This window comes from Numida meleagris, chromosome 1, assembly GCF_002078875.1.
Source record: "Numida meleagris isolate 19003 breed g44 Domestic line chromosome 1, NumMel1.0, whole genome shotgun sequence".
NCBI lineage: Eukaryota > Metazoa > Chordata > Aves > Galliformes > Numididae > Numida > Numida meleagris.
The window spans coordinates 72,320,334-72,345,135 of NC_034409.1; the positions used below are offsets into that span (position 1 = coordinate 72,320,334).

A 24,802-nucleotide genomic window follows, 5' to 3' on the forward strand; every position below is an offset into this window, starting at 1 on the left:
CGACCATACACGCATCAGTAACTTTGAAGTTCATTAAAGTAGTTCTGCTCTGACCTCTTGTACAACTTATGTCCTCACCTAGCAGTTTGTCAGTGTGTGCAGATCATAACCTGGGGTGTGCAGGGCAGGTGGCAGGTGGCGCTGAGCATAGTGGCAGCCATCACTCCTTCTGGGACAGCACCAGTGGCAGGAGTGCTCTTCTAGTTAATTAACAATTCAAATGAATTTGCCTTAATTTAATATCCAAGGCCCTGCTTCAGAAAATACTCAGCTGCTTTACTTCACACCAGGGAGTAATTACGCTACTTCTAGTAGTGACCAAGAGTGGATAAAGTGAGTTTGGTAGGAATGGCTGCATTTTGGGGGGGGGGTTGGCAAGAAATATGTGTTTTTAAAAAGAAGTACTACATATGCTTACTATACATCAGTATTACAAGGTTTTTTTAAGACAGAATAATATTTGAAGTATCTCGAATGCGTGTATGCTTGTAGATTAAATGTTAGGGATGTGTGTGTAACATACATAGACATCATTTCCTTTGCAAACCTGGGGATTTATTGAACTGGTTAAACAGTCTGAAGGAAAATCACAGCAGAGAGCAAAGAAACTTTTTTTTCTTTTAATCATCTGTGTGCTGGAGGATCAAAGGCCTCATTTTCAGCAGCAGAAAGTACCCAGAGAACCTGGTAAAACCCAACTGTAAAGGCTCTGTGTATCCTGAAAGGAAGGACTCACAGCTGCTAAGCCATGGTAAGCTTAGGTATGATGACAGCATTAGGTCTGTAAAACCCCATATACACCAAAACATTGTGATAGAGAGCATAATGCCCACGTTCAGTAGGAAATATTAGAATGCAGAGTGTGCAAGTAGTAACAGTCAGACACAGATAATAACTCTTTGTCATCACAGGAGATCCCTAATCACACATAGGCCAGCTTTCCTTTCCTAGCACAAGGACCACAAATGACAGAACACAGCTGACAAACCTGGGCTAGTGCACCATTTTGTGGTATCTGCTGGAAGTAAGCTTTTCTTGACCCAAAATGTGTGTAACCAGGGAACTGTGAAACAGAGGAATCCTTAACTTAGCTTTTCCTGTAGTACTCTAGTTAAATAAATGAGGTGTACTGGGCCAAATCAAAACTGTAGTTTCAGGTTTTTCGCTTTTTAATACTGAGTCTCCTCCCCCTCCAGCTGACCTTAAGGAGTACTTAAAGGTGGAGTCACTTATGATGGTTTTGAATTATTTCCTCAAGAGCTGGTCCTCTTTTATTATTTGGGCCCACGATGTCAAGGTGGATGTTGGTGGTATGGCAGGAGGGGTTGAACCTTCCCACCAATATTCCATTACATTTTGTTGCCATGTGACAGATGGCAGCAGAAGGGCAGTCTGACACAATGGCATCTGACATGGAAGTGTGTATGAAGCAAAGGTGTGTCATTGAGTTCCTCCATCCAGAAAAGATGGCACCCACTGACATTCACTGATGCTTGCTAAATGTTTATGGAGACCAAGCAGTGGATGTGAACACAGTGAGGCAGCACATGGTGCGTTTCAGCCATGGTGACAGTGATGTGAAAGACATGTCACGTTCCGGATGGCCTTGCAGATTTTCACTAGTGCAGCATGCAGACTCTTGTTCATCAACGACAAAAATGCATAGCTAATGGTGATGACTATGTTGAAAAACAGTGTTTCATAGCTGTGAATTTTCTCTATGAAACAGTGTTATTGTGCTCTTTGTACCTGTTGTAGTTTCCATGGAAATAAGTAGTAGGCATTACTTTCAGAGTAACCTATGTATATCGTGATGGTAAAGATAACAATTAGGAACAAAAGACTTAATTGCACTTTTCTTGAAGGGCATAGAGTAGGTTGAATTGGAGGAAAAACAGCTCCAAGAGCAGAGGTCCTTCCCAGCACCATGTGGGTGAACCTCCCAGGCCTCTGATATCTTACAGTCCAAAGGCACGTTTTCATTTAGAAGCGAACTGCACTCACAAGGCTTTTAAAACCTACTTTCAGGCTAAGAGTTAACATAAAACCTGTTGCAAACATTGTGAAATAAAGAAAATAAAAACTCAGATAATATTTTAGAAAGACATCTGCCTGCATAAACACACCACGCAATCTCATATTCAGTAAGGAGAGGGGGAGGGGAGGAGCTGTGTGTAACATGAAACTGAAATTTAATACCACTAATTTTAAGCAAGCTGTACATTACTTTCTTTGAAAGAGTAACCTCTTATTACTGCAGAAAGGAATCTGAAATGTTGAGTTCTAACAAGTATCTTTTTTTATGCAATTAAAGAGGTATATGCATTTCATGTCCAAGAGCAACTAGAGCTTGAAAAAGGTTGTAATATATCCATTATTGCTCTTCTAGTAACTGCAAGAAATTCCAGTCTCCAACAGGGGAAAACAATATGCGAGGTTCAGTAAAAACAGAACAAAAGATTCCAGGACATTAGAAAGTCTTAAATAGCTTAAAATAACTCACTAAAATTATGTTGATTTCTTTTAACAGATACATGCTTGATTCTCCTAAAAGGACTGTATAAGTATAAAACAAATGAAAAAGCTGAAAGAGTAGAGAAAAGGAGAGATGTTAACCAAGGCACTGATACTGGTTCTGAACTAGTGACCAAAAAAACTTGAATAAATAACATGATGGTGTTTATGGAGCATTCTGGACACATCCTCAAGGTGTGTGATTAATTGATTATATATTAGCATATAAATCTTCCCTGTAATTAAGACAAAGTCAACACAGATATTCCTAAAGCCTATATTTTGACTAAAGAAATACCTTTTTTTCCTAGTAATCTTTTATGCTTTTTTCTTTTCTTGACTAAAACTATATTTCTCAAATCCTGATTGTTCAGTTGCCCGCTTCAGGAAATAATTGAGTTTAGTAGCTGAATTTCCCTATTACCTGATTAAACTAGACATAGTAACCTCTTATATCACTATGCAGAGACGGACAGGAAGACTGAGCGCAAAGTGACTGCAGATTTGTATCCTTTTTTAAATTATTATTTTAAAAAAATTAAATGTCGGTATTATAAAAGCACATAATTCCAGAAGTCGTAATTCTGTGATAATGTTGACATTAGAATCTTGAATTTAGGTATTTCTGTAGCTATCTATGACATTTTGTCCTACCAGTTCTATTTTGGACTTGAAAATAAAGCTTTGAGTTCCTTCCGCACTGTAATCTCACCAAGCTAGCAATGGCAGGTTAACAATTGGTATTTACTGACTTTCTTGGATGTTTGGTGAACTAAGTGAGATAAATCTCTCAGATTTTTCATAACACTGTAGGAGCATCAAGAACAACGTAAAACATTAAGAGCACATGGGAAATTTGCATATAGTTCCTATGCTTTAACACTGCTTAGTTTTTTACTACATGCATTTGACAAGGTGACAAACAGGCCTGTCTGCCTTTCTTTCTGCTTTTTCAGCACCTTAAGGCCATTCTGCTGGCATTGCAATTGCTGCGTGATGATGCTTGAAGCCAAACCAGTTACAGGGAAACGTGTCACTGTTTTCTGTAGCAGTGAGCTAATGAAGGTCACAACTTTAAAACGAGCAACACGATAGTCTTAAAAAGGAGAGAGGAGGAAGCTCATCCAAAGAACTGTTTCTCTTTCTTGGTCTTTCAGTATTTATGTTCTTGTATCCATTTTTTTCCTAGTAGAGCATTTTGACTGGGGCTTCCTTTTATCCATATCTTCTTGTATTTCCAAAGGAAAAGCCTGCAGGTTTTCATTCACACAGGGGAGGCAGAACCTTTTGGTGTAGAACAGACTACATTCCTGTAAAGAAAATAGTATTAGCTGGATACACAAAATGGAACTGCTTAAGTTCCAGTCTCATTAAACCACATTTGTATTTAGAATCTTTATTCTGAATTAAATTATTCTTCTAGGCTGAAATGCTCCAGCAATTTTGCTTCTTCTATTCAGCAATTCTAACATCTGATTTGAGGTAACTGAGTGAAAAATAAAAATTGGACTGTAACAAAAGCTAACCAAATAAACAATTATGTTGCTTATTTTAAAAAATTGACTTCATCAACTCAACACTACAGAAAACAGTTACTAATCTCCTTGCAATTGGCTCTTTCCTTCAAGAATCATTCATGGTACTCCTGGTGTGATCACTAAGTTCTAAACAAGATGTTATTGGTAAGCTGAGCTGCTGCTTCTGATGGATTATTCCTGGAGAGTTAAACATGAATAAAGACATCAGACGGATCAAAACATCTTTCTGGGAGTAACAGATTCTGTGGGTTTCACCTGAACAGCAAAGTTTTCCTCTAATGCTAAATCTTCACTTATCTTACCAAAATTTCTCCCTGCTCAGAAGATCTTTCAGCTTCCTGAACTGGCATTTGAGACTTGAGGTCTCAGAAAGCTCTTCCTCACCAACTCCCATGAAACAGTGAAAGGGCAAACACAAGCACAAAGAACGTAGGCCAGGAGCAGTAAGCTCTGACACTTCAGTTGTGTATTTTTCCACAACTACCAGAAAACTTAATTGTCTTTCTAATTTGCATGCTTGCATAGCCCTAGGAGAATACTTAATTTATCTTATATGAATATCATAGAGGTGTCCAATAATCAGAATAGCTAACTGAATGTAATTCAGCTGAGACAAGTCAACTGAGATTTCATCCTTTAACGAAGATTTCACCCATTAACCACCTTTACCTTGAATAAATGTACTTGCTGATTAAAAACTAAAAATGTATGTCGTACTAAAGGTTGAGCAGATATCCCTTGTCCAAATTACTAAAGGCAAAGTATTAAAATCTGTTGTGCACAAAGATGTTTTCCCTGCCCTTGAAATGGAATGGCTGTGATCTGACATAGTTAACATGTGATTTAGTTAACCAGTGTTACAGATCCTGTATTTATTTTCCACACAGTTAGCTCTAACCAAATGCTAGAATTATTGAATAGCAAGAAGGAAAACTGCTGGAATATTTCAATCTATTTGCAGTGCAGAGTTCAGACAACCGGAAGAGAAGCTTATTGAAGCGTTACTCTTCTGCCCTGCAGCGAGTCTGAAGTTCATGGTTCTCCCAGTGTGCTGATCACTAAATTCCAAACAGGATTTAATAAGTAAGCTAGAGTGGTGTTACTGATGGATTTTTCTTGGGGATTTAAGCATGAATAAAGACATCAGTTCAGATGGATTGGGACTTCTTTCTGGGAGCAGTAGATTTCATGGGTTTTACCTAAATAGCAAAGTTTTCCTCTTGCCATGATCATTTGTGGCTGGCCTTCCTCTAAGAACTTGCTTTGGATACATCTGCATTTCTGTTCACTTTAGTTTCCCCTGTCACTCACTGTCTGCACTTCAACAGTAGGTACCACTTGATTATATAAAAATCACAGTCACCTTGCCTCTGTGTGACAACTTCTCTTCATCTATTGTCCTTTTCTGCACCAGTTGTCAGGCTTCTGCAAATTCAGAGCTGTGTGAGGCCTTGCCCTCTGAAAAGCCCCCTGCATGGTCTCCAAAGCCTATTGTTTTTTGTCCTTTGACATCCTTGATACATTAAGCTGCCAGTTAAAAAGGGAAGATTAGAGTTTAAGTTGGCCCTACTATTGTTGCTTGTATTACAGTATGACACACAGCTCCCCAGGCCCTCAGGTTAACTTCATGGCTCCATAGGGATGGCCACTGCACCCTAGGATACTGCTCAGCAGTGGCAAAGGCAGGAGAGGCTTTTGTGCCACTCTGCAGATGGGGAACTCAGATGTTAAGACCAAGCTCCTTACAGATATACAGGCGCTCAACTTGCATTGTTTTAGCTGAAATGAGTTGCCAACTTCTGCTGATTTCCACCTATGGGGCTTATGCAAAACCATAACTATGAACCATGCACATCTGGATTCTGGGTACACACACCTTTGGTCCTCAGACTCCTCTCTCAGTCATGGGATAATTTAGCCTACCTGTTATGAATTACATTTATTTTGCATATTCAAGCCCTTCTTTGATCACTGTCCTGACAGGGCTCCATCTTTAACTGGACATTTCTTTAATTCTTTAGCATGTTTTACCACTTCCACCAACCAAGTCAGGACGGGGCATTTTCATTCCATTCAGGCAAAACTGAGCTGCCAAAGCTGACTGACAGAGTTTAATTCTCTTCTCACATGGATCATGTCAGAAAGCAATACACACAGCAGTATTATTTTTAGCACATTTATAAAGAAACCCTATGTAAAGGAAAGGTTCTGTCTAACCTTCTTCAGGACTGACCTTGCATGACTGAAAGTTGAGCGGAAAGCAGTTGTAGTGTTACATTTATCATTTTAACACCTACAATCATGTCCAAGGTCATTGTTTACTCAGCTTCTGCTATAGTGAGCAATAAGGGATGCAAATTGCCCCCTTTCTTCATTTCTACTTTAAAAGTCACTTCTTTTAAGTGTTTATAACCTACGTTTGGTAAGTGTTGCAATAAAAGGAAATACCTATTTTAAATGACTAACACGGTCACATTACATCATTTCCTCTCCCGTTTAATGAAAGAGAAACAGGAAAAAGGCACTTAATCTTTCTAGAGACTTTAAAAAATATTTTTATTATCCTACTTTTTACAGTGGTTTTTTGTTTGTTTAGGTTTTTTTGGTACGTTTTAAGATAATCGTTAGAGTTATTTCCAGTTGTACCAAATGTATTTATCAATACAATGCACTGAAGACTGGTTCAGTAGGGTGAGATACAATGCAAGTTGAATGTAAATTAACTTAGTGAGACTTTAGAGACTATCTGAAGATGAGAGTTTCTGAACATCACACAGAACATAAATCTTGACTTTCCCTGGCACAGCAGCTGCAAAGACACTTCAGCTAGAATAGGGTGTCTCAAGAAAAGCCTAAAATCTGATCCTTAGATACAAAAGCTAGCAAATTAAACCCAAACCCTCTGCCAAACCCAAGGTCAGAAAAGTCTTATTTTTACTACATGTTAGTCTAGTACTATATTTTGAATTAACAGAGAAATATCAGCAACCTGTCACTGAAAGCTTTCCATCATATTGGTCCAGCCTCTTTGCAAATGAGGCCCAAGAAAACATTATTTTTCTTACTTTCAATTCCTATGTTATAATATCATGGAAACAGCATAAGGCTCAGTTGATGTACTTGGGTCAAGCAAAAGCAGGAACCAGAAACAACCCACAGAGACATTATCATAACTTTGGCTCTCTCTATTGCCTTGGACAAGTTTTTACCTCTCTACACTCTAATCTTTCCTACATGAAAGAGGAATAGCACATGTTTATCTACTTTGGTGTGGGTGTTTAAAGCATTAATTATCATTTCTGCAGATCTCCTTCAGTGTTACCTAAGCAGCATTGCTAAATAGATTTGGACACCACAGTTGAATGCATGATTCACTATCTGGCCCGGCCAGTTTGGTAAGGGATTTATTTTCAATAATTTATGATTATGGTTTTGCTTTGAGTGATACCATTAGGGGAATCCTGAAGGCTCCGATTACAAAAAGTAAATGCCTGACATATTTACACAACAGCTAAAATAGGGAGGAATGCAAAGTTTTAAAAGAGGCTTTTACTAGCTCACTGCTAATGACTTCTATACTGTCATGCTCTAGATTGACTGAAACTGTTAATAAATCTTTTGAAAGAAAAAAACACACCTGCATTCAGAAGAGGCAGACTGCACGGAAGGATACTGAGAGGCTGAACCTCAATATTTCTGACAGATTTAATTGCCACACTTGAAAATATCCCTTGAATCCTTCATAAAGTTAATACAATTTGTGAATGCAAATAGCAAAATGAGCTTAAGTTTGCCCAAAGTGTGCCTGAGTTACTAATTCTGTGCCATTACATAGGAGGGGTAAACCTGACTTGTTAGGGCAAGAATCAAACTCATTACCCCTAATTATGTGATCTGCACTTGCCTATACGTTTGCTATTACTTCGGCTGTGTGTGTGTGAGCGAAGCAACCACCAGCCCAGACATGGACATTCACTATCACAAGGAAGACCTTACTCTCGTGTCAGCTTTACCTCCACACTGTGTACGTGCACACAACTGCCTTTAGCTACTTGGCTCTGGAAACTTGAGTTCAACACTCGGGCTTCATCTGATTCCCACAGGAATCCTCAGGTAGTTCCAGAAGGAAAAACAAATCTCAATTGCAAACTCTAATCTGATCTTTTTGTGATTTTCTTTCATATACATGACAGAAGAGACTTCAGGAATGTGAAACAAACATAATCAGGAGAAAAGTGCTATTTCGTACTCCTCTTAGAGCAGTGTAATAAATCCACGCTTACTAATAATTCCCTGCAAATCAGAATAACGCCTAAACTTGTCCAAGAGACTAAATTTTCTTTCAGCTGTGTATCTCCAACCCTCTAAATTTTGTGGGCATAATTTGACCTTTATTTTTAACTCAAGAGAATTTCCTCTAGTTCCCATACAGAAATTCTCTGGCATTGGCAAATGAACTGTCTCAGTGGCCCACATTATCTCACTTCCTGCTCTGGGGACACCAGCAGCATTGTTTTGTCCTACTAGAAATATATCTGGCCACCAAACAATACGAGAAAAAAATTCTACACCCTTACAAAGTGAATGTTTTTGATTATTTTCTTTTCATTTGGCTTGTTTGTTTTTAGACTCACACTACTACCTTCTTTTGGCAAGAATCATGTCACTGAAGATAGCCCCCAGAAAGAGAAAAAAAAAAAAAAAAAAAAAAAGAAGGGCTTAAAAATGTTGAATTTGAAAACTGCTGAAGCTGACACTTAAGATTAAGGTGTGCTCACATACATGCTATTAGCTGCACTCCACATTTAAGCACATTGCTCTGAGATAAGGAATGACCGCTTAGGAAGAAAGGCCAAGATTTGGCTGCTCCTAGGGCAGTGGTGCCTGGTTGAACAAATACATGCTGTAGTCCATTTAAATGATCAGGTGACATTTCCTCATGGGTTGACTCATCCATGCATCCTGACCACTGCTTAAGTTCCAAGTCTCTTTCAGTCAGAAAACTGCCATGCTGAGGGAAAGGAGTAGAACCTGAATTTTCTCAATTCAATGTACTGTCTTAAAGAAGCACAGTACAGCCTCCAGACAGTGATAACTGCATAATAACTTGTCTTCATTTTTGCTTTGAACTCACAGCAAACAAAGGGACCAGCTCAACACTGAGGAGAAGTTATTAAGACAACTATAATTTCATACCCCCTTTCTGGACTGCACTCAGATTTTGTAGCTTAAAGTTGGTGCTGGCTGCTATTCAAATTCATTCTTCTTCAGAGAGCTATCACAGCATTGCACAACTCTTCTCTCTGTTTAATTTCTACATGAGCTTTTGCAAATACAATGGTGAGCCTGTGTTGCAGATGCAAACCTAATAATCCATGGATGTTCATGTCCTCTTTATAGAAAAAATCTACCATTGTTATAATACAATATACTGTAAGAAGAAAGCTAAAGGTCTTGAAGTAGTATGTGAACTCCCCTGCATTATCATGTGCTGAGAAAGTAGAAAAGAGTGTGCTCTTCAGTAAACAGCACACTTAAAGTTGCTGACTGTTTCCATTTAATAGCTTTATCATGGAGAAATCAACAGGAACATACAGTTAGCCTGCCTTAAAAATAAGATGTTTGGGTTTCTGTTGTGTGGTCCTTCTCTAATAGGTTAGCAGGACTGGAACAAAAAGAAATCATTGAAAAAATTTGTTTTGTTTGTTACTTACTGTACCAACGCACACTGTTCTTCTACACAAATTGCACAGAGACCCAAGGATGAGGAATTTTTCCTTGTCAGGGGTGAAAGGGTCTTTCATGATATAGCTGTCTTCCAAAATCCTATAAGAGAATAATTTCACTCTTTTAAAGGTAAATCTCACAGTATGAAGAAGAGCTCAAACAGGGAAATTGAGGAGTCTGAAAAGGTGGCAGTCCTCCCTCCTGGTGTTATGTATCAATGTAGCAGCTACACAGCTCCCTTCTTCTTGAACACCAGCATTGTGACTGCTTTCTGTCTATAATACTCCACTATCTAGCTTTCAAGATTAGGGCAATTGGTAATAATCCCAACATTGTCTTATTAGGCATTTTTTCAGTGCTTTGCCTTCAAGTATTCCTTATGTTCTGATTTCATGACAGGCACACCTTCACACAGAAAGTTTTAGTACTTTCTCAAGTTATTACCTCAATTGCACAACTTTAAGTAGGATTTCTCTTCCAAAGCTGCGTACACTGAGTATAACATAAAAAGAGCCTTTACTGCCCTTAGTTATGTCCGTGTTGTAAAGCTATGGTTCTCACCGCTTGCAAGCAGGAGCTACTAGCACAAAGCATTACAATGATCCAGTATATTTTTCCTTTGTGTCAGAGACTGCACTGTTTGCTTCAGGGTAACATTTATTAATAATCTGCATTTATTAATAAATTGGCAACCTGCTTGGGAAAGATAAACCCTTATTCTTCCTGGGAGCTCTAGGCAAAACACTGCAGAAGTCAGCTAGGTGTCTGTCTGCACAGGGCACTCTGCAAGGCTTATTTCTGCATACAAATCAATCTTGAATTCTGTAGTAATATGGAGTATAATACTATTTAAAAGATACTGTTAACTCATACTATCTTTTAATTGCCTACATACAGACACATGTATGCACACAAGCTTCTGTAGGTGCAATCCTTTTTCCCTCCACTCATACAAAAAGTGGCATGGCTTAAGCCTTTCACCCTTTCATTGTTAGGAAGAAGCAGGCATCTACATGGCAGACCAACTCCATAACAAGTCTTCTAGTGTATAAACACTGGATTATCTTTGCAAAGCTCCTTTGGCAAGACTTTCAGGCTTAATGTAGTCATCATCAGCATAGAGTCCAGGCCATTGTACAAGCCTTCATGTTTGGCATATGGTTCCTGTAGCACTGCATTTTTAGGACTAGTGAGTAGACAAGAAAATGAATCAATAAAGACAGTACGTAAAGCTATTTCTTTTATGCATATACAGAAGTGTTATGTTTCACCATTATTCTTTTGCTGTTTGAATCTCAACAATTCAGTTAAAGTCTAGATGTTAAAACCAAGCTTGGATAAGCTAAGTTAAGATTTACATTCAGCTTTAATTCAGACTCTTTATGAAGGTACGCGGTCAAAGGAGGTCCATTCCTCTTCTGAGTGGATGAAGGAAGAATTAGTAGCACTGTGGGATTTGGAATTATAAAAATACAGCTATCTAAGGAAAACGGGTCTGATCTCAGCCCAAGTAGGTGGTGATCAGCAGTTGTTTCCATTTTATAAGAAACCAAGCAGTCTTAGAAGGGTGAAACACTGAGTATACACCCGATTTCCAGTTTGTTCCTGAGCATGTTTGCCTGATGGATTTGTTGACCAGGATGACTTCAAAAGAACGGCTCACACTTATAAAGCTAAGTGCTTTGTTTGGTGGTGAGTACGATGTCTGCAGACAAAGCACTAACTGCACTGCTTCTGGTCAAACTATCCCTGCTTGGCAGAGATAGAAAAGGCTTCAGTCTTCTAAAATGTAAATATGTACCAAATTGCCACACACTTTAATGCCAAAAAATTGTCTAGTACATGCAAAAAAGCACTGCTGTTCAAAACTCCACATGTCAAACAGCTCTTAAAAAGTGTATTTACCATACATATGAGATCCATGCTTTGTTTACACATCGCCGAGCTGACACAGCTATGACAAACAGGCTATTCCCAGAAAGGCTGTGCTGACAGTCAACAGTACTCTAGTAAGAAAATTATGGTATAGGTAAATTGCAGGGTGGCCACTAAGTTAGGAAATATGCAAAACATAAGTCTGTCCACAGTACTGAAGCAGGATAGGAAAGCTGATTTTTGTCTTTGCTGTCAATACTGACATTTTAAAAATTTTCTTTCCTGTGGAAAAAGAGGGTTACTAAGTACCAAAACTTAGATTCAGGGTCAGTATGGCATATTATTGGGTTAAATCAGCGCACATTATTCTGCAGCACAAGGTTTCTAATGCCCATAGCATAAATGACGTCCGTAAAATATGAAAGACTGTACTTACACAATAGAGTGTGTGTTTGGTGGCTTCTGCCCATAGTATGTGTATGGAACTGTTAAGCCACATAGCTGACACTTGAACTCTCCTGTAGGCTCAGGGTCTTTGGGAGAATCCATCTTTAAGCTATACACAAGAAAAGCAAAAACATTTTAGGTCCAAAATGCAGTTATGGGAGCGTGCCTGCAAGAAGACTAAAGATGTGAGACATCCTGCTTTGCAAGCTAAATTCCAATGGAAAATTGACTACTGCAAATCCTAATTAGTAAACATTTTCTTCCAAACCAAGTTGTTTTCCCATGTCCCAGTTAAATTTCCAAATTTCTTAGATAGGAGTCTAGAAATAAAAATTTGCTTATTAATTCAAAACCTGATCCATGAAAGAGTTTAGGTAGCAAAGTACATGCCTGTAAACTGGAAAATATGAGTCCTATGCTCCCTTAGTGCCCCTCAGGGCACAACCTTCCATCAGCTATGCAGAATCCCAGTCTAGTTCTGCAAAGCTCATCTCTTCCCACCAACTGCAAATGGAGCCTTTGAAAAGGCTTGGGACCTCACTGATGAGGCAGGTATGAGAAAGGTGGGTGCTGCAGAGATTTACTATGTCTTTTCCCTTGCTTCTGATTCACCTCCTCATACAGTTTTGGGAGCTTAACACTGACTCCTTGTTCTTATGTGGCTCGCCACAGAAATGAGGCTAATGTAATCATGCCTTGTGCAGAGAGAGTATTGGCCCCTTCAAACCACACAGGACACAGGAACAAGTACCCTCAAAAATGTTTATGTTCTATACACTTTAAGAAAACTTGCAGAAGAAGGAAGGGAGACTGTTTAATCTTTACTCAGGATACCCATGTATTTTTATAAATGAGAGAAGCTGCATACAGGAATGCTATTGTCCATCTTTCTGAAAAGCTTCAGTCACCTACTACATAAGGTGGTGTGATCCATCAGCTCTGGTGCTTACAATACTATTTGTCTAAAATTTTGGCCATGGATTTCCATTTGAGAGCTTATCCTACACTGATACTTTATTTGAGAGTCACACACTGTAGTTTGAAAAAGCACGGTGTAGCAAGTATTCTTTCAGGACTGATTTTTACGTGTAGGCATGATCAGATCAAACACAGATAACAATGCGTGTGTGCCCAAAACTTGCCCTAGTTTATGAATGTAATGTAATCACTTGTTTACAGTTCAGGAATCCTTGTTCACCTGCACCATTTTCTTGAATGGACACTTTCACCCTGCAGCTGGCAAGACAACTTGAGCTTTTAATTAAAGTCTTCCCACTTTGCACAGCATGCAGTTTTCAGCTGTAAACCTGTCAGCTTTTTTAAGTGAACCAGAGCTGGCATCAAGTAGTTCAGAAGGTAGAGACTAGGAACTCAGATTCGGACAGTATCTCAGCTGTCATCCAGCTCCCTTCTGCCAAAGGACAGCAGGTCACCTCCCCTCTCTTAGCTTTCCATCTGCACCCTTCCCCTGCAGAGCTGGTTCAATTCACTAAGGCCAGGTCTCTATGTTTCAGTCCAAGACAGGGGTATTCTTTGGGAACTAACTGCATGACTGTCCCCACTTACCACACTTGGTCTGCATCATGGAGCAATCTGAAAGCCCGCAAACCAGACAGTTTCATATAAAACTCCACTGAAAGATGTGTTCCAGAAGCGTACCTAATACACTCCAACCTGAACGTCTAACTAAAGGGCATTCAGACTACAGGATAGGACTACATACAGTCAGAAACACCCTGATGCATACAGAGCAGGTATCCAGTACCTGGCATCAAATCCATGGGTTCATGGCTTCGCTCTTATTGCATCACGCTATTTACTACTAGCTACTAATGGAGTCAAAAGTAAAAGAACTACTTTTTTTTTCCTGTTTTTTTTTTTTTTTTTTTTTTTTTGTGAGCTAAATTGGCTTGCAGAGGAATCCAACAACTCCTAACAGTAGTAGATGGAAAGAAGCAAAACCACAGAGCCAGAAAGGAGGGGCTGAGATGAGGGACATGTATTTTCCCTTTTCAATGACAGTAAGCTGCTATTTCTGCTCACCCTGTGTGATGAAACTGAATCCTTAGAGACACATGCTGCTAAGGTGAACTGAGGGCAAGGTGAAGCAGAGCTGTGACTACTTGACATCTAATATTCCAGAAGAACAGGGAGCCAAAAGATCCTCAGATGTTACAAAGCCTCATTAACAGACATTAATTTCATAAATTCCTAACCTTGTTAAATCATGAAATTTAACTATAGGAATAATCACCCTTACCTTTTCATTCCTTCAACAACCACCATTTCCACTACCATTCCTGGCATTTCAGTGGTACGAGTTCTTCAAATGTAACACAAATGGGACTGGGTACTGATTTAATAAATAAATCCAACTCTGAAATACTTTAGGCAACTACATTTTTTGGAAAGTGATGTAAACCTTGGATATTATGTATTTTACCTTGCCCACAGGGATGTGGAGGAAATTTAATCAACTGAAGTGCTTTCAGATTTTTCAGTTAGATAGAAAGCACGTATGTGGTATATATTTCTCCCTGTATATTAAAATTAGGATTCCTCAAACTATACAAAAACTCAAATAAGAATCTCACATCTTAGGTTTAACATGTAAGTCCCCCAAACATACCTAAAGTTACCTTTTCTGTCAGCAGTCAGTAGCTGCTGACAGAACCCACCCAAGACATTCAGCTGTCTGAATGAAATTCAGTCTAGAACACTGTATGCAATTTTTGGTCATCAATTTTTTTTAAATGGGAAATAATTAACCCCATAGAGTATGGAAAGTCACTTGAATTAAAACAGACAACATCAGCACAGTGATCCTTTCATCAAAGTAAAGCAAAACACCAACAAAAAAAAAACAAAAACAACAAAAAAAGAAAGATATTTATGGCAGTGGGGATCAGAGACTTCAGAATGAATGTGTCCTTAATCCAAGTCAAAAGAACAGCCCAGGCTTCAAGATGAAGTGTGTTGGATACAGGGACAGCAGCTCTCCTATAAACCTCTGGCATGCAGAACAGAATCTGTTCAGTGACTACCACTGGGAAGGAATGATATCTACGTACAAACAGATTTTTGGCTATGCCAGTTGAAAAGCATATGATCCTGCATGCAAGGCACAGGTGAACTTACAATGCTTTCCATTTTACTCCAGGCTTATAAGTCACTAGTATCAGCTGTATGAAGTTCTACTTCATTGGAAATAGCATTTGTTTCGAGAGCTTGTCTACACAGTAGCACTTAGGAAAGTTAAGGTTACTAACTCACAGTGCAAAGTTCACACACATACAGATTTCAGGACAAACACGCCCATTCATAAGTAAAGTTTGTTATACAACAAAGCAAGGTTGTTATTGTTTTGAAAAAAAAAAAAGAAATTTAATGACAGGTGTAATAAACTTTTAATTTATGCATGTACTTCACACCTTCTGTCTAAACCACCAAACACACACATCCTACTTTTACACACAGTTTCTAGTAGTTCCAAAAAGCTCATCTGCAATTAAAGAACCTTATTTTCATCTCAGATAACAAATGTACAGAAGCAGTTCTGGGACAGATAGACACTGACAGACCCTAAGCTCATTGCTTTGGTCCTACACAGTCTTAGCAAGATGCCCAATATAACAACTATGACAAAGTATCTCCCTCTCCTCCAAGAAGATGTACAAAGTAAGAGTGAAGACTAGTTCCTCTCCAGCATACCAACTACGGGATGAAGGATCTCTTGAGGAAGTAAAAGCCAAGGACATTAATCCTTTTATCACCATGACAGCCAAATCTGTGACCTCAAGCGACTCAAATCATCAGCAGTACTAACACTGGCTATTTCTCTTTTCTCCAGGATTTTTTTTAAGCACCATGTCCCAGTAACATGCCAAATGTCTGGATGGGATGTACTGAAGAAATCTTTAAGAACAGCTTGTTTAGAACTGAATTCTGTTTGTCATTTTGGCTGTAAGCCTCAAGGCACTTTAACACATACTTACTTCAAGCACATGCATAGCTCTTCTGAAAAGAACAACTCGGCAACCCACACATGCTTGATTATGAAGCAAAACACTGAACGAGCATGCTCAGCAGAAACCTGCCAAGTCAAGGCCAGAATGCTGCAGGCCATGTGTAAAGCTGGCCCACGTGTCATTGCGAAAGGTAAAGCACATAGACTTGAATGCCATGCTGAAGAAATAATTGCAGTAAAAGAAAGGAGCAAGTTAGATAGCACTGCTCAAACAGTGTTTCTCCATGCTGTGACTGATACATGATACAGATGGAGGAAATGGCTTTTAGTGCAGTTCTTTAGGGACTCCCAAAAACTTCAGGGCAGTTCTGTTCGGAGCATTCTGCTAACAGATCTGGAAGGCATGCCAGAAATAATAAATCACCACTAAACTGTCAGGGTCAGTGGCAAAGCAGTGACACAGATAAGTATTCTGATTTTCTCTGCTTGGAAACTTGATAGTATAAGCCTTTACAATGTATAGGTTAAAGCCCCTCTTGATAATACACAAGACTCATGTATTTCTAAATCACCAATAAAGCAAAGGAACTACACAAGAAACAAACTGCTTACAAATAGACGTAGACTTTGATTTTAAAGTGTCAGATAAAACCAACACTGACACACACCTTTAATCCTCTCCAATTAAACCTGTTTCTTTCTCCTGCCAAGATTTTCCTGCTGTATCCAGTGATCATGATGACGACCTATTAATATTATTGTTATTAAATATTAATTAATTATGCAAATTAATAAATAAAATTATATAATAATTTATATTAGTAAAATTATTAATTTATTATTAGAATTGTTATATTATTATTGTGAATATTATTAATATTCACAGCTTGATTCTCTATGGAAAGGAGTGCTCTCTATTGGAAGCCTAGGAGCCACTGAATAGAGCCTAGTAAACGCCAAGTTATTCTGCAATATTTGGTGTGGTATAAATTTAAACACACTTCAACATCAGGAATGTACTCACCTCTTTCAGAATAAGCATCTACTGCCTCACTGCCCAGCTAGTAGATGAAATAACAGAACCTTCCCCCTGCTCATTAATCCCCAGGTGAACAGCTCTCTCCCTCCAGTTCCTTCATGTTACTGCCCTGAAGGCACATTTAGGTCGCTTGCTGGCTGCCTCCCTGCTCTTTCTTTCAGCTGACTTACCTTGGATTCAGGGCAAAGAATTAGTCTAGAAATGCAGTTTAGCCATGTGTGGCCATTTGGAACTTTTACCTTTATTACCTCTCACAAAGATCACTTGACAGAATTAAACTTGTTGCAGCAACTTCTCTCTTCAGGCTGGGTGCTGGTATTGCTAAGCTTTCTCTGCTCTGAAGGAACTGAGATCAAAGCAGGAGACAGGCTTCCCTCAAGGTACAGGTCACACAGCAGGCCCCAAGTCCTGCTTTTTAATGACAACTAGTGGGACTCCCCGTGGCAGCAGGACAAACAGCACTGCCAGGGGTTATCCCATGGGGCCAGCCCTGGACGTGGCCACAGATGTGAAAGTGAGCGCGTTTTCTAAGCACCTGCAGGGAAATGTTTGAATAAGGTGTGCTAGGTGAAAGAGTAGAATATAGATTTAAAAAAAATCAAAAACTTTCCTAACGTAAAAAGGTTTTAGAAACACAAGATGAATCTCAAAAAGACACTTATTAATATATGATTTAACAATGCTGAGAAACAAACACTTGATGATCAGAGGGCTGGAGCACTTTCCCTATGAAGACAGGCTGAAGGAGCTGGCCTTGTTCAGCATGGAGAAGAGAAGGCTGCAGGGTGGCCTCACTGCAGCCTTCCAGTACCTGAAGGGAGCCTACAAACAGGAGGGGTGTCAACTCTTTACGAGGGAAGATAATGGCAGAACAAGGGGAAATGGTTTTAAGTCAAACAAGGGAAGATTTAGGCTGGATATCAGGGAGAAGCTCTTTACCAAGAGCGTGGTGAGGTGCTGGAACAGGCTGCCCAGAGAGGCTGTGGATGCCCTGTCCCTGGAGGTGTTCAAGGCCAGGTTGGATGGGGCCCTGGGCAGCCTGGTCTAGTATTAGATATGGAGGTCGGCGGCCCTGCCTGCAGCAGAGGGGTTGGAGCTTGATGATCCTTGAGGTCCCTTCCAACACAAGCCATTCTATGATACGCTTCAAAAAAAACCAAACCAAAACAAAAAAAAACACACAACACTCTAGCCCAGCCACTCTTTACTTGAATATGGCAGCCAGCCAGCTCTGAATTAGACAGCATTTAGTAAATAATTTCAAATTAGGTGAGAATTTAACAGCTTCACACAAGAACGCTACCACAAGGTGCCGATTAACAGGCACATACTACTGACCCCCAGTGGAAACGTCGGAGCAGCACAGCTCTGGCTGCAGCGTTTATTTGCAGCTGCTGGGGATTTCTGGTTCAGCAACCCAGCTATTAGGAGGGACTCAGTTGCAAAATGCCAGCTATAAGTATCGCTCAGGAAGAGCGAATTACTGCATACAACAAAAGCAAGTGGCCCAAGTGTGCATGGTAGAAGCCATTTCCATGTCTGTCTGCAGAAATGCAGTGACTGGTGGATCTCTGTTGCGTGACAGAGCAACACCGACAGAGTGAGTAGCAGTATCATTGATCTTCCTTTCCACCTATCCCAAAATTAATCTATGATCATTTCTGGTTTTTGTTTTATTTCCTCCATCTCCCTCATTACTCTTTCTTCTTCTGCTCTTCAACAGGCTTTTCTAGGCAAAGATTATCACATCGTGATTATCACATCGTGATTATCATCCATCCTAATGATTCCATAGGCAAAATAACACACAAATTGAAAGAAGGCAAACTTGTTGCTCTTCTCACAGCAGTTACTGGGGCTTGGTGGAGGGCAGCTAATGCAGGAGACTCAAACAATTAAGTAAACACACTGAATGGAACATCAGTTCTGGATTACAGCTATGAATCCAAAAAAGGCTAAACAGATTTGAGGTTTAATTTCAGTAGCTCTCTCTTCTGGTATAGCCACAAGAAAGCACAGTACAGCCATAGTTTACCCTGTCCTGAACTAACTTTGTCTTCCCTCTGAACTGCAGCTCCCTGTTACATCTTTGTTAGATTTATAACCATGGTGGTGAAGATGAAGATAGTAAGGCTCTATTAATATGTAAGTGATGATGCTTCCCTTTAAGATGTCCTTTAAGAAAAGTTATGGAGGGCTACACGTACCAGTCAAAGTATCAGCATGGTTAAGTACAATCTAAACTTAGTGTGACACTTTCCAACAGCCTAAAAATAGGAACACCAAGATTTTGTGGAAATACAGGAGGGGAACAGCGTATCAGAGAATAAGACACTGCAACTTGACAAAATCCTGAAAGAAATAAATACATTCAGCGATTTCTCTCTCTTGAGAAAGAAAAGTTGGTACCAATAGAAATATCCCCCAGTATGTGGATTGCATGTTACAGTGTCTTTGCTGTGAGAGGCGGTGTTTGTTTTTCTGAGAGATCAGCAAAATGTTAAGCATTAAGCAATGTGGAGAAGAAAATTCTTTCCAGTAAATGTGACTGATGCTCTCAGTTTGTTAGGACTGAGCTTAAGGTGAGGACTGCATAATGGAGTTAATGGAGTTAAGCAACACCTTGAAAAACAAAACACAAAACTGATGAGGCGTGTTGGTACAGGGTACTTACCATCAGCTTTGAGAAAGCCCGAGAATATGGAACAAAGTCCTGTACCTACTATATGCGTAACACTCTAATGCATATAGCCCCACAGAGCTTCTTGCAGGCACATCCACTGCCCCTGAAAGGTGCATTCAGATCACTCAGATTTCACTGTCCCAGCTGCTGTGATCAGTGAGCACAAGCCACCAAAGCAAAAGATATTCCTAGTGTGTTTGATAAAGGACAGAAGCCCACTCCTACTTAGAAAGTTTCCTTTTCCAGAGCACTTGCTAAGAGCTCTCAAATTCCAGGGGAGAAGGGGTAGGTGTGTTTCTTTTGTACGCTTTTTTCCCCACTTCAATTACAGTTTACAGTGTTAATCAGGCCGTCAGACATAGACTAGCAGCTTCAAGTCTTCCTCACACATATGGTAAATTCCTGTTTTCTTTACATGCAGCAATATGAAATAACATGAAATCACCCAGGCACCCACATTGTAGATTTTCAGTATGTGTTCAGGTTAGCCTGTTTACTCTCTGAAAGACTTTGCTTCCCAATCATTATTGGAATTACTTTGCCTAAAAAAATAAAAAAAAATAAAGCTGAACTTAGCAGCTCTTTCAATACCTGACACTCTCACCAAATAGTTAGCATGGCCCACTTCCAAGAACTGCTTCCATAATTTTCCATAGGACACAGAGAAATAGTGTTTGTTCTTAGACAGTGGGAGACATATTTAATAAAAATAGCCAGGGTGGGGAGTTTTGCCCATGTCCTGTATTCTGCAGTCTGTCCTCTACAGCATGTAGAGCTTATGCTCTTCCCTTCCAGAACTTCTTTTGGACAAATATACTCATCCCCTCATCACAGGTAAAACAAGGAGAGAGGTTTTTCACATGTGACAAAGGTTTTTCACCCTTCAGATCTCTGTCCGTTCAGCAAGAGTAACTGGGGCTTACTAAGATCTCACTGAGACTGAGGAGGAGAATGTGGGCTGCAAGATGGAGCTAACCAAGTAGCAGAGTTGATGGGGTATACATAGAAATTCTATATGCCCTATGTTTGTGGTTTTAGAGTTTGTAGACGTACTAGATATAGCTATAGATGGCACTTAAACATGCTGTGATGTTCATGTTACAGATTTAAATGCACATTTCCTTTTTAGGCATATATATATACAGGTAAGCATGGCTAATTAGCAATAACTTTACTTAGCGGTAAGAAAATTATGACAAAATAAACAAGAAAGTGGGAGAAGAAGACTTAGTGCAAAATTATTATGGTATGTAGTTAGAAAGATACTTCATTGGAGACAGCGTGGTTCATGTGTTAGCTGGTCAGTAAAAGGAAAAAAACAGGTAAAAAAGATTCTCTTCACCAGGCACTGAGAATAGTAGCATTACAAAACACTCCATAGCCCTCCCTCTCTTCATTCTGGCCTAGATTAAATTATTTAAAATAAAGTTTTAAATAATTATAATAAAAAAAAAATCCCAAGACATCACAATCCAGAGATAACCTTTCTTTAATCCAAATCTCAGGTTGGGACTCTTAATGGCTTTTTTGGTTTGGTGATTTTTTTTGGCAGTAAAAGCTCTGTTTCAGCAAAAAAAGCCAGTGCAAAGGTAATGTACAAGCTAGAAAGTTCAGCATCTCAACAAGCCCAGGGAGGAAACTCCTATGTCAAGTTGGGTTAATAACAGCATAATCTGCAGATTAGAATTGTCAGGGACTCCTTCATTGCTCCTGATTATACAAGTTTGCCATATTTGTAGAGATGTACATCCTTACTCTATTTGAAGCAACATAAAAAGAAATGCTTCCATTATAAAGCAAAGTTCTCCAGTTATTTGGAAAATAAAGGCATGAGAAAAAAAATGACAGAGAATCTTGGAGCACAAAAGACTTACATTTTGTCCATATAAAATATAGTATTTGAATTGTAAGGGTATAGTTAACGTAATGTAACACCCTCACACATGATTAGTTTGCCAAAAGAGGTTCATATCAGTATGTCATGGTTTTATGATTTTCGGTTATTGGTACTCCACATCATAACATCATATAGTGAATGTACCTGGTCCTCAGAAGAGAAGGACTACTACATTCCCCACAGTACTTTGCTCCTCTGTTACCATTTTCCAGCCGGAGGGAAAAGATAAAAGCTCGCAGTATAAAAACTTGCAGATCACGAGACCTCGTCCTTTTTCTGCCCGTCTCTCATCTTGGCAGCACCTCGCTCTCCAGCCGTCTTATCGTCGGTAGTAGAGTAAGGCCTACCTTGATTTTGGGACATTCTCTCTCTCTGTATTGGATTTATCAGCTTAAATTGTAATTATATTGTATTATAGTGTGTTGTTTTGCATTCCGATATTTTATTTAGTAAATTAGTTTGTTTCTCCTCAGATTGTTGCCGCTGTTCTTTGCTCTCAGGGCCATCTCCTTACCCTTTTTCCCTTTTCCTTTTTCACGGGGTGTGGACCCGTGGATCCCCCGTCCCCTTCGTCACGGAACCGGGCCAAACGCCCGTAAACCGTTGACACAGTACAACTTGTGAACTATACCAATTAAGAGAAACAAATCAACATGTGTCTTTGCACTGGTACACATCTACTGGTCCCTCCAAGCTGGTACACTGGTAAAACTAGAGCAGGGGAAAAATCCTGGTGGAAAAAAATTAACAAAGCACAGACCTGGGAGCATTGGTATAATAATTACCAGGACACAAATCTAATTCTTTGATTCACAGATACATAGAGATGGAAGACAGCTCAAGACACAATTCAGTCCATTACACCAAAGACACAACTATTTTGATGTTATTTTGCAGTGTATCTAGAGACTCTCCTACCTGCTCATGTGCCTTGAAGATGATTAACCTGTCTCCTAAAGCAGAGAGGCCACTTCTTACATCACTGAGACATAGAGATATTTACTGGGGGTTCTCAGAGCAGATTCAGAAGTAAGTTGTGGAATTGTCTCTCAAACCTCTTGCAAAACTTCCTATTTCCCCCTCATTTTTAAAGAGAAGTTCAGTACTTGATTGTTTCCATAGCTCTGCGGTTCTCTCAGTGCAAAGCCGTGATACCAAAAAACACCTTGCTTAGGTGCAATCTTACACTGGAAACACGTAGATTTCACAGGACACAAAGGTTTCCTCTAGGCTCCTTACGGCTCCTTTTTTGTGCAGCTCCACAAGCATCACTGCACGCGGCCTTCGAACCGCCATTCACTTCTCCTGGAATCCTTTTCAGGGCTGCATCCCATAGCTCCAACCTCAAACAAGGAAAAGCAATCTGTGGCCGCTACGTTATAACAAACACGAAGAGGGTTTATACTAAGATCCTCCTGCAGAACAGGAGGGACCGCTGACCGCACTAGCCAGGCGACGCAGCAGGCCGCTCTCCGGGGCCGGCCCCCCCGCAGCCCCCTCTCCCAGCGCAGGGCTCCCCGCGCTCGGGCAGCTGGCGGCCGGGCACTGCGGAAGCACACACCCCGCTGCGAGCGCCCCTCTCTCCCACCTGAGCACGGGGGCTCCGTCCTGCCGCTGCCGTCCGCGCTCCGCCGCAGCGCCCCGAGGCCCGCTCCTCAGGACGGGATCCCAAGGTCCTCCTCACAGCCTGGAGATCCCGGCCGACAGGGAGAAAAGCAACAACGTTTTTCAGACCCCAGGCGCGCTGCTGCCACCCACGCCGCTTTATTATTATTAAGAACTATCAGCCATAGCAGAGCCGAGGATCTCGCCTTCGCACCGCTTCCGCCTCGCCCGCGAGACACCAAGCCCCGCCCTCCTTAAAGGGGCAGCGCCTTATTAACCGAAAGAGTTGTAGCCAGTACTGGTGACAATAATAAATATATAAATATATATTATACAAATATAATATAAATAAATGTATAAATAATACATTGTAGTTTATTCTATTGCACCTGATTAGGTATTAATGATGTTAATGAAACCGGGAAACTGTGGCTGGAAGTACCATTCACACTGCTAACAACGTTAACAGCTGAGGATGCTGGCGGTCTGAGCAGGCCACAGCACACGAGGATGCCCACCGGTCCAGCCAGGGGGTCCCTTGTCACCCTGAGGTCTGGGGAGCCTTTGTCTAGGATGTATTGGTGCATTAAAAGGAGCATGGCCAGCAGGTCAAGGGAGGTGATCCTCCCCCTCTACTCTGCCCTGGTCAGGCCTCACCTGGAGTACTGTACCCAGTTCTGGGCTCTGTGGTACAAAAAAAGACAGTGATCTCCTGGAAAGAGTCCAGTGAAGGGTCACAAAGATGATAAAGGGCCTGGAGCATCTCTCTATGAGGAAAGGCTGAGTGACCTTGGTCCGTTCAGCCTTGAGAAAAGAAGACTGAGAGGTGATCTTATTAATGTTTATAAATATCTTAAGTGTGGGAGTCGAAGGGTCATGGCCAACCTCTTTTCAGCGGTCTGTGGGGACAGGACGAGGGGAAATGGCCATAAACTTGAGCATAGGAAGTTCAGCACCAATACGTGAAAGAACTTCTTCACAGTGAGGGTGATGGAGGACTGGAATGGGCTGCCCAAAGAGGCTGTGGAGTCTCCTTCTCTGGAGATATTCAACACCTGCCTAGAAGCCTACCTGTGCAGCTTGCTCTAGGAAGCCTGCTTTGCAAGGGGGTTGGACTCGATGATCTCTAGAAGTCCCTTCTAACCCCTGCAATTCTGGGATGTGGAAGGCTGTCCCTCTCATCCACACAGGACTCTGGAAGAGAAAAAGTAATCTGAAATTAATTGCAGCTGCTAAAATGAATGTTGCTGGTCACCAAGTTTCAACAAGGAATGAGCAACTGACAAAGTAATTGCAAACTGCAGTCTGAGGAGACTGCCTCATTCCTTCTTCAGACACAGTGCAGTGAGCTGGGCTTCGTAGCCCACAGGTACAGTGGTTGGCCTGGTGTTGTGATCTCTGTGAGCTCATGACTGAGCTGGTCAAAGAGCATCACCTCCGGGGCTCCCAGAGCCCAACACAAGGACTAGCAGAAACAAATCAGGTAACGGTTCACCTATCCAGACAATAA

At 40.5% G+C, this 24,802-nt stretch overlaps 1 protein-coding gene across 3 annotated transcripts; it reads right to left on the reverse strand.

Annotated features, from left to right (window-relative positions):
• Positions 534 to 23,546, reverse strand: CDPF1 (cysteine rich DPF motif domain containing 1). Of its 3 annotated transcripts, none has more exons than XM_021393333.1 (5): positions 23,276 to 23,546; positions 22,874 to 23,030; positions 12,091 to 12,210; positions 9,767 to 9,878; positions 534 to 3,824 (listed from the first exon to the last, which is right to left on the reverse strand). In XM_021393333.1, the coding sequence occupies exons 2-5, from the start codon at positions 22,981 to 22,983 to the stop codon at positions 3,675 to 3,677; spliced, it is 492 nt and encodes a 163-aa protein (XP_021249008.1). In that variant the 5' UTR covers positions 22,984 to 23,030; positions 23,276 to 23,546; the 3' UTR covers positions 534 to 3,674. The 3 variants fall into 3 exon arrangements, with proteins under 3 accessions (XP_021249008.1, XP_021249016.1, XP_021249022.1); XM_021393341.1 differs by having other exon boundaries at positions 22,874 to 23,059; XM_021393347.1 differs by lacking the exons at positions 22,874 to 23,030; positions 23,276 to 23,546 and adding an exon at positions 22,606 to 22,865.

Coding starts and splice junctions, on each gene's coding strand:
- CDPF1 (XM_021393333.1), bottom strand. CDS start 22,983: ATGGCGGTTCGAAGGCCGCGTGCAGTGATGCTTGTGGAGCTGCACAAA. Junction 9,879..12,090: donor CCAAACACACACTCTATTGT/GTAAGTACAGTC, acceptor ATTCTCTTATAG/GATTTTGGAAGACAGCTATA. Junction 3,825..9,766: donor GAACAGTGTGCGTTGGTACA/GTAAGTAACAAA, acceptor TTTTCTTTACAG/GAATGTAGTCTGTTCTACAC.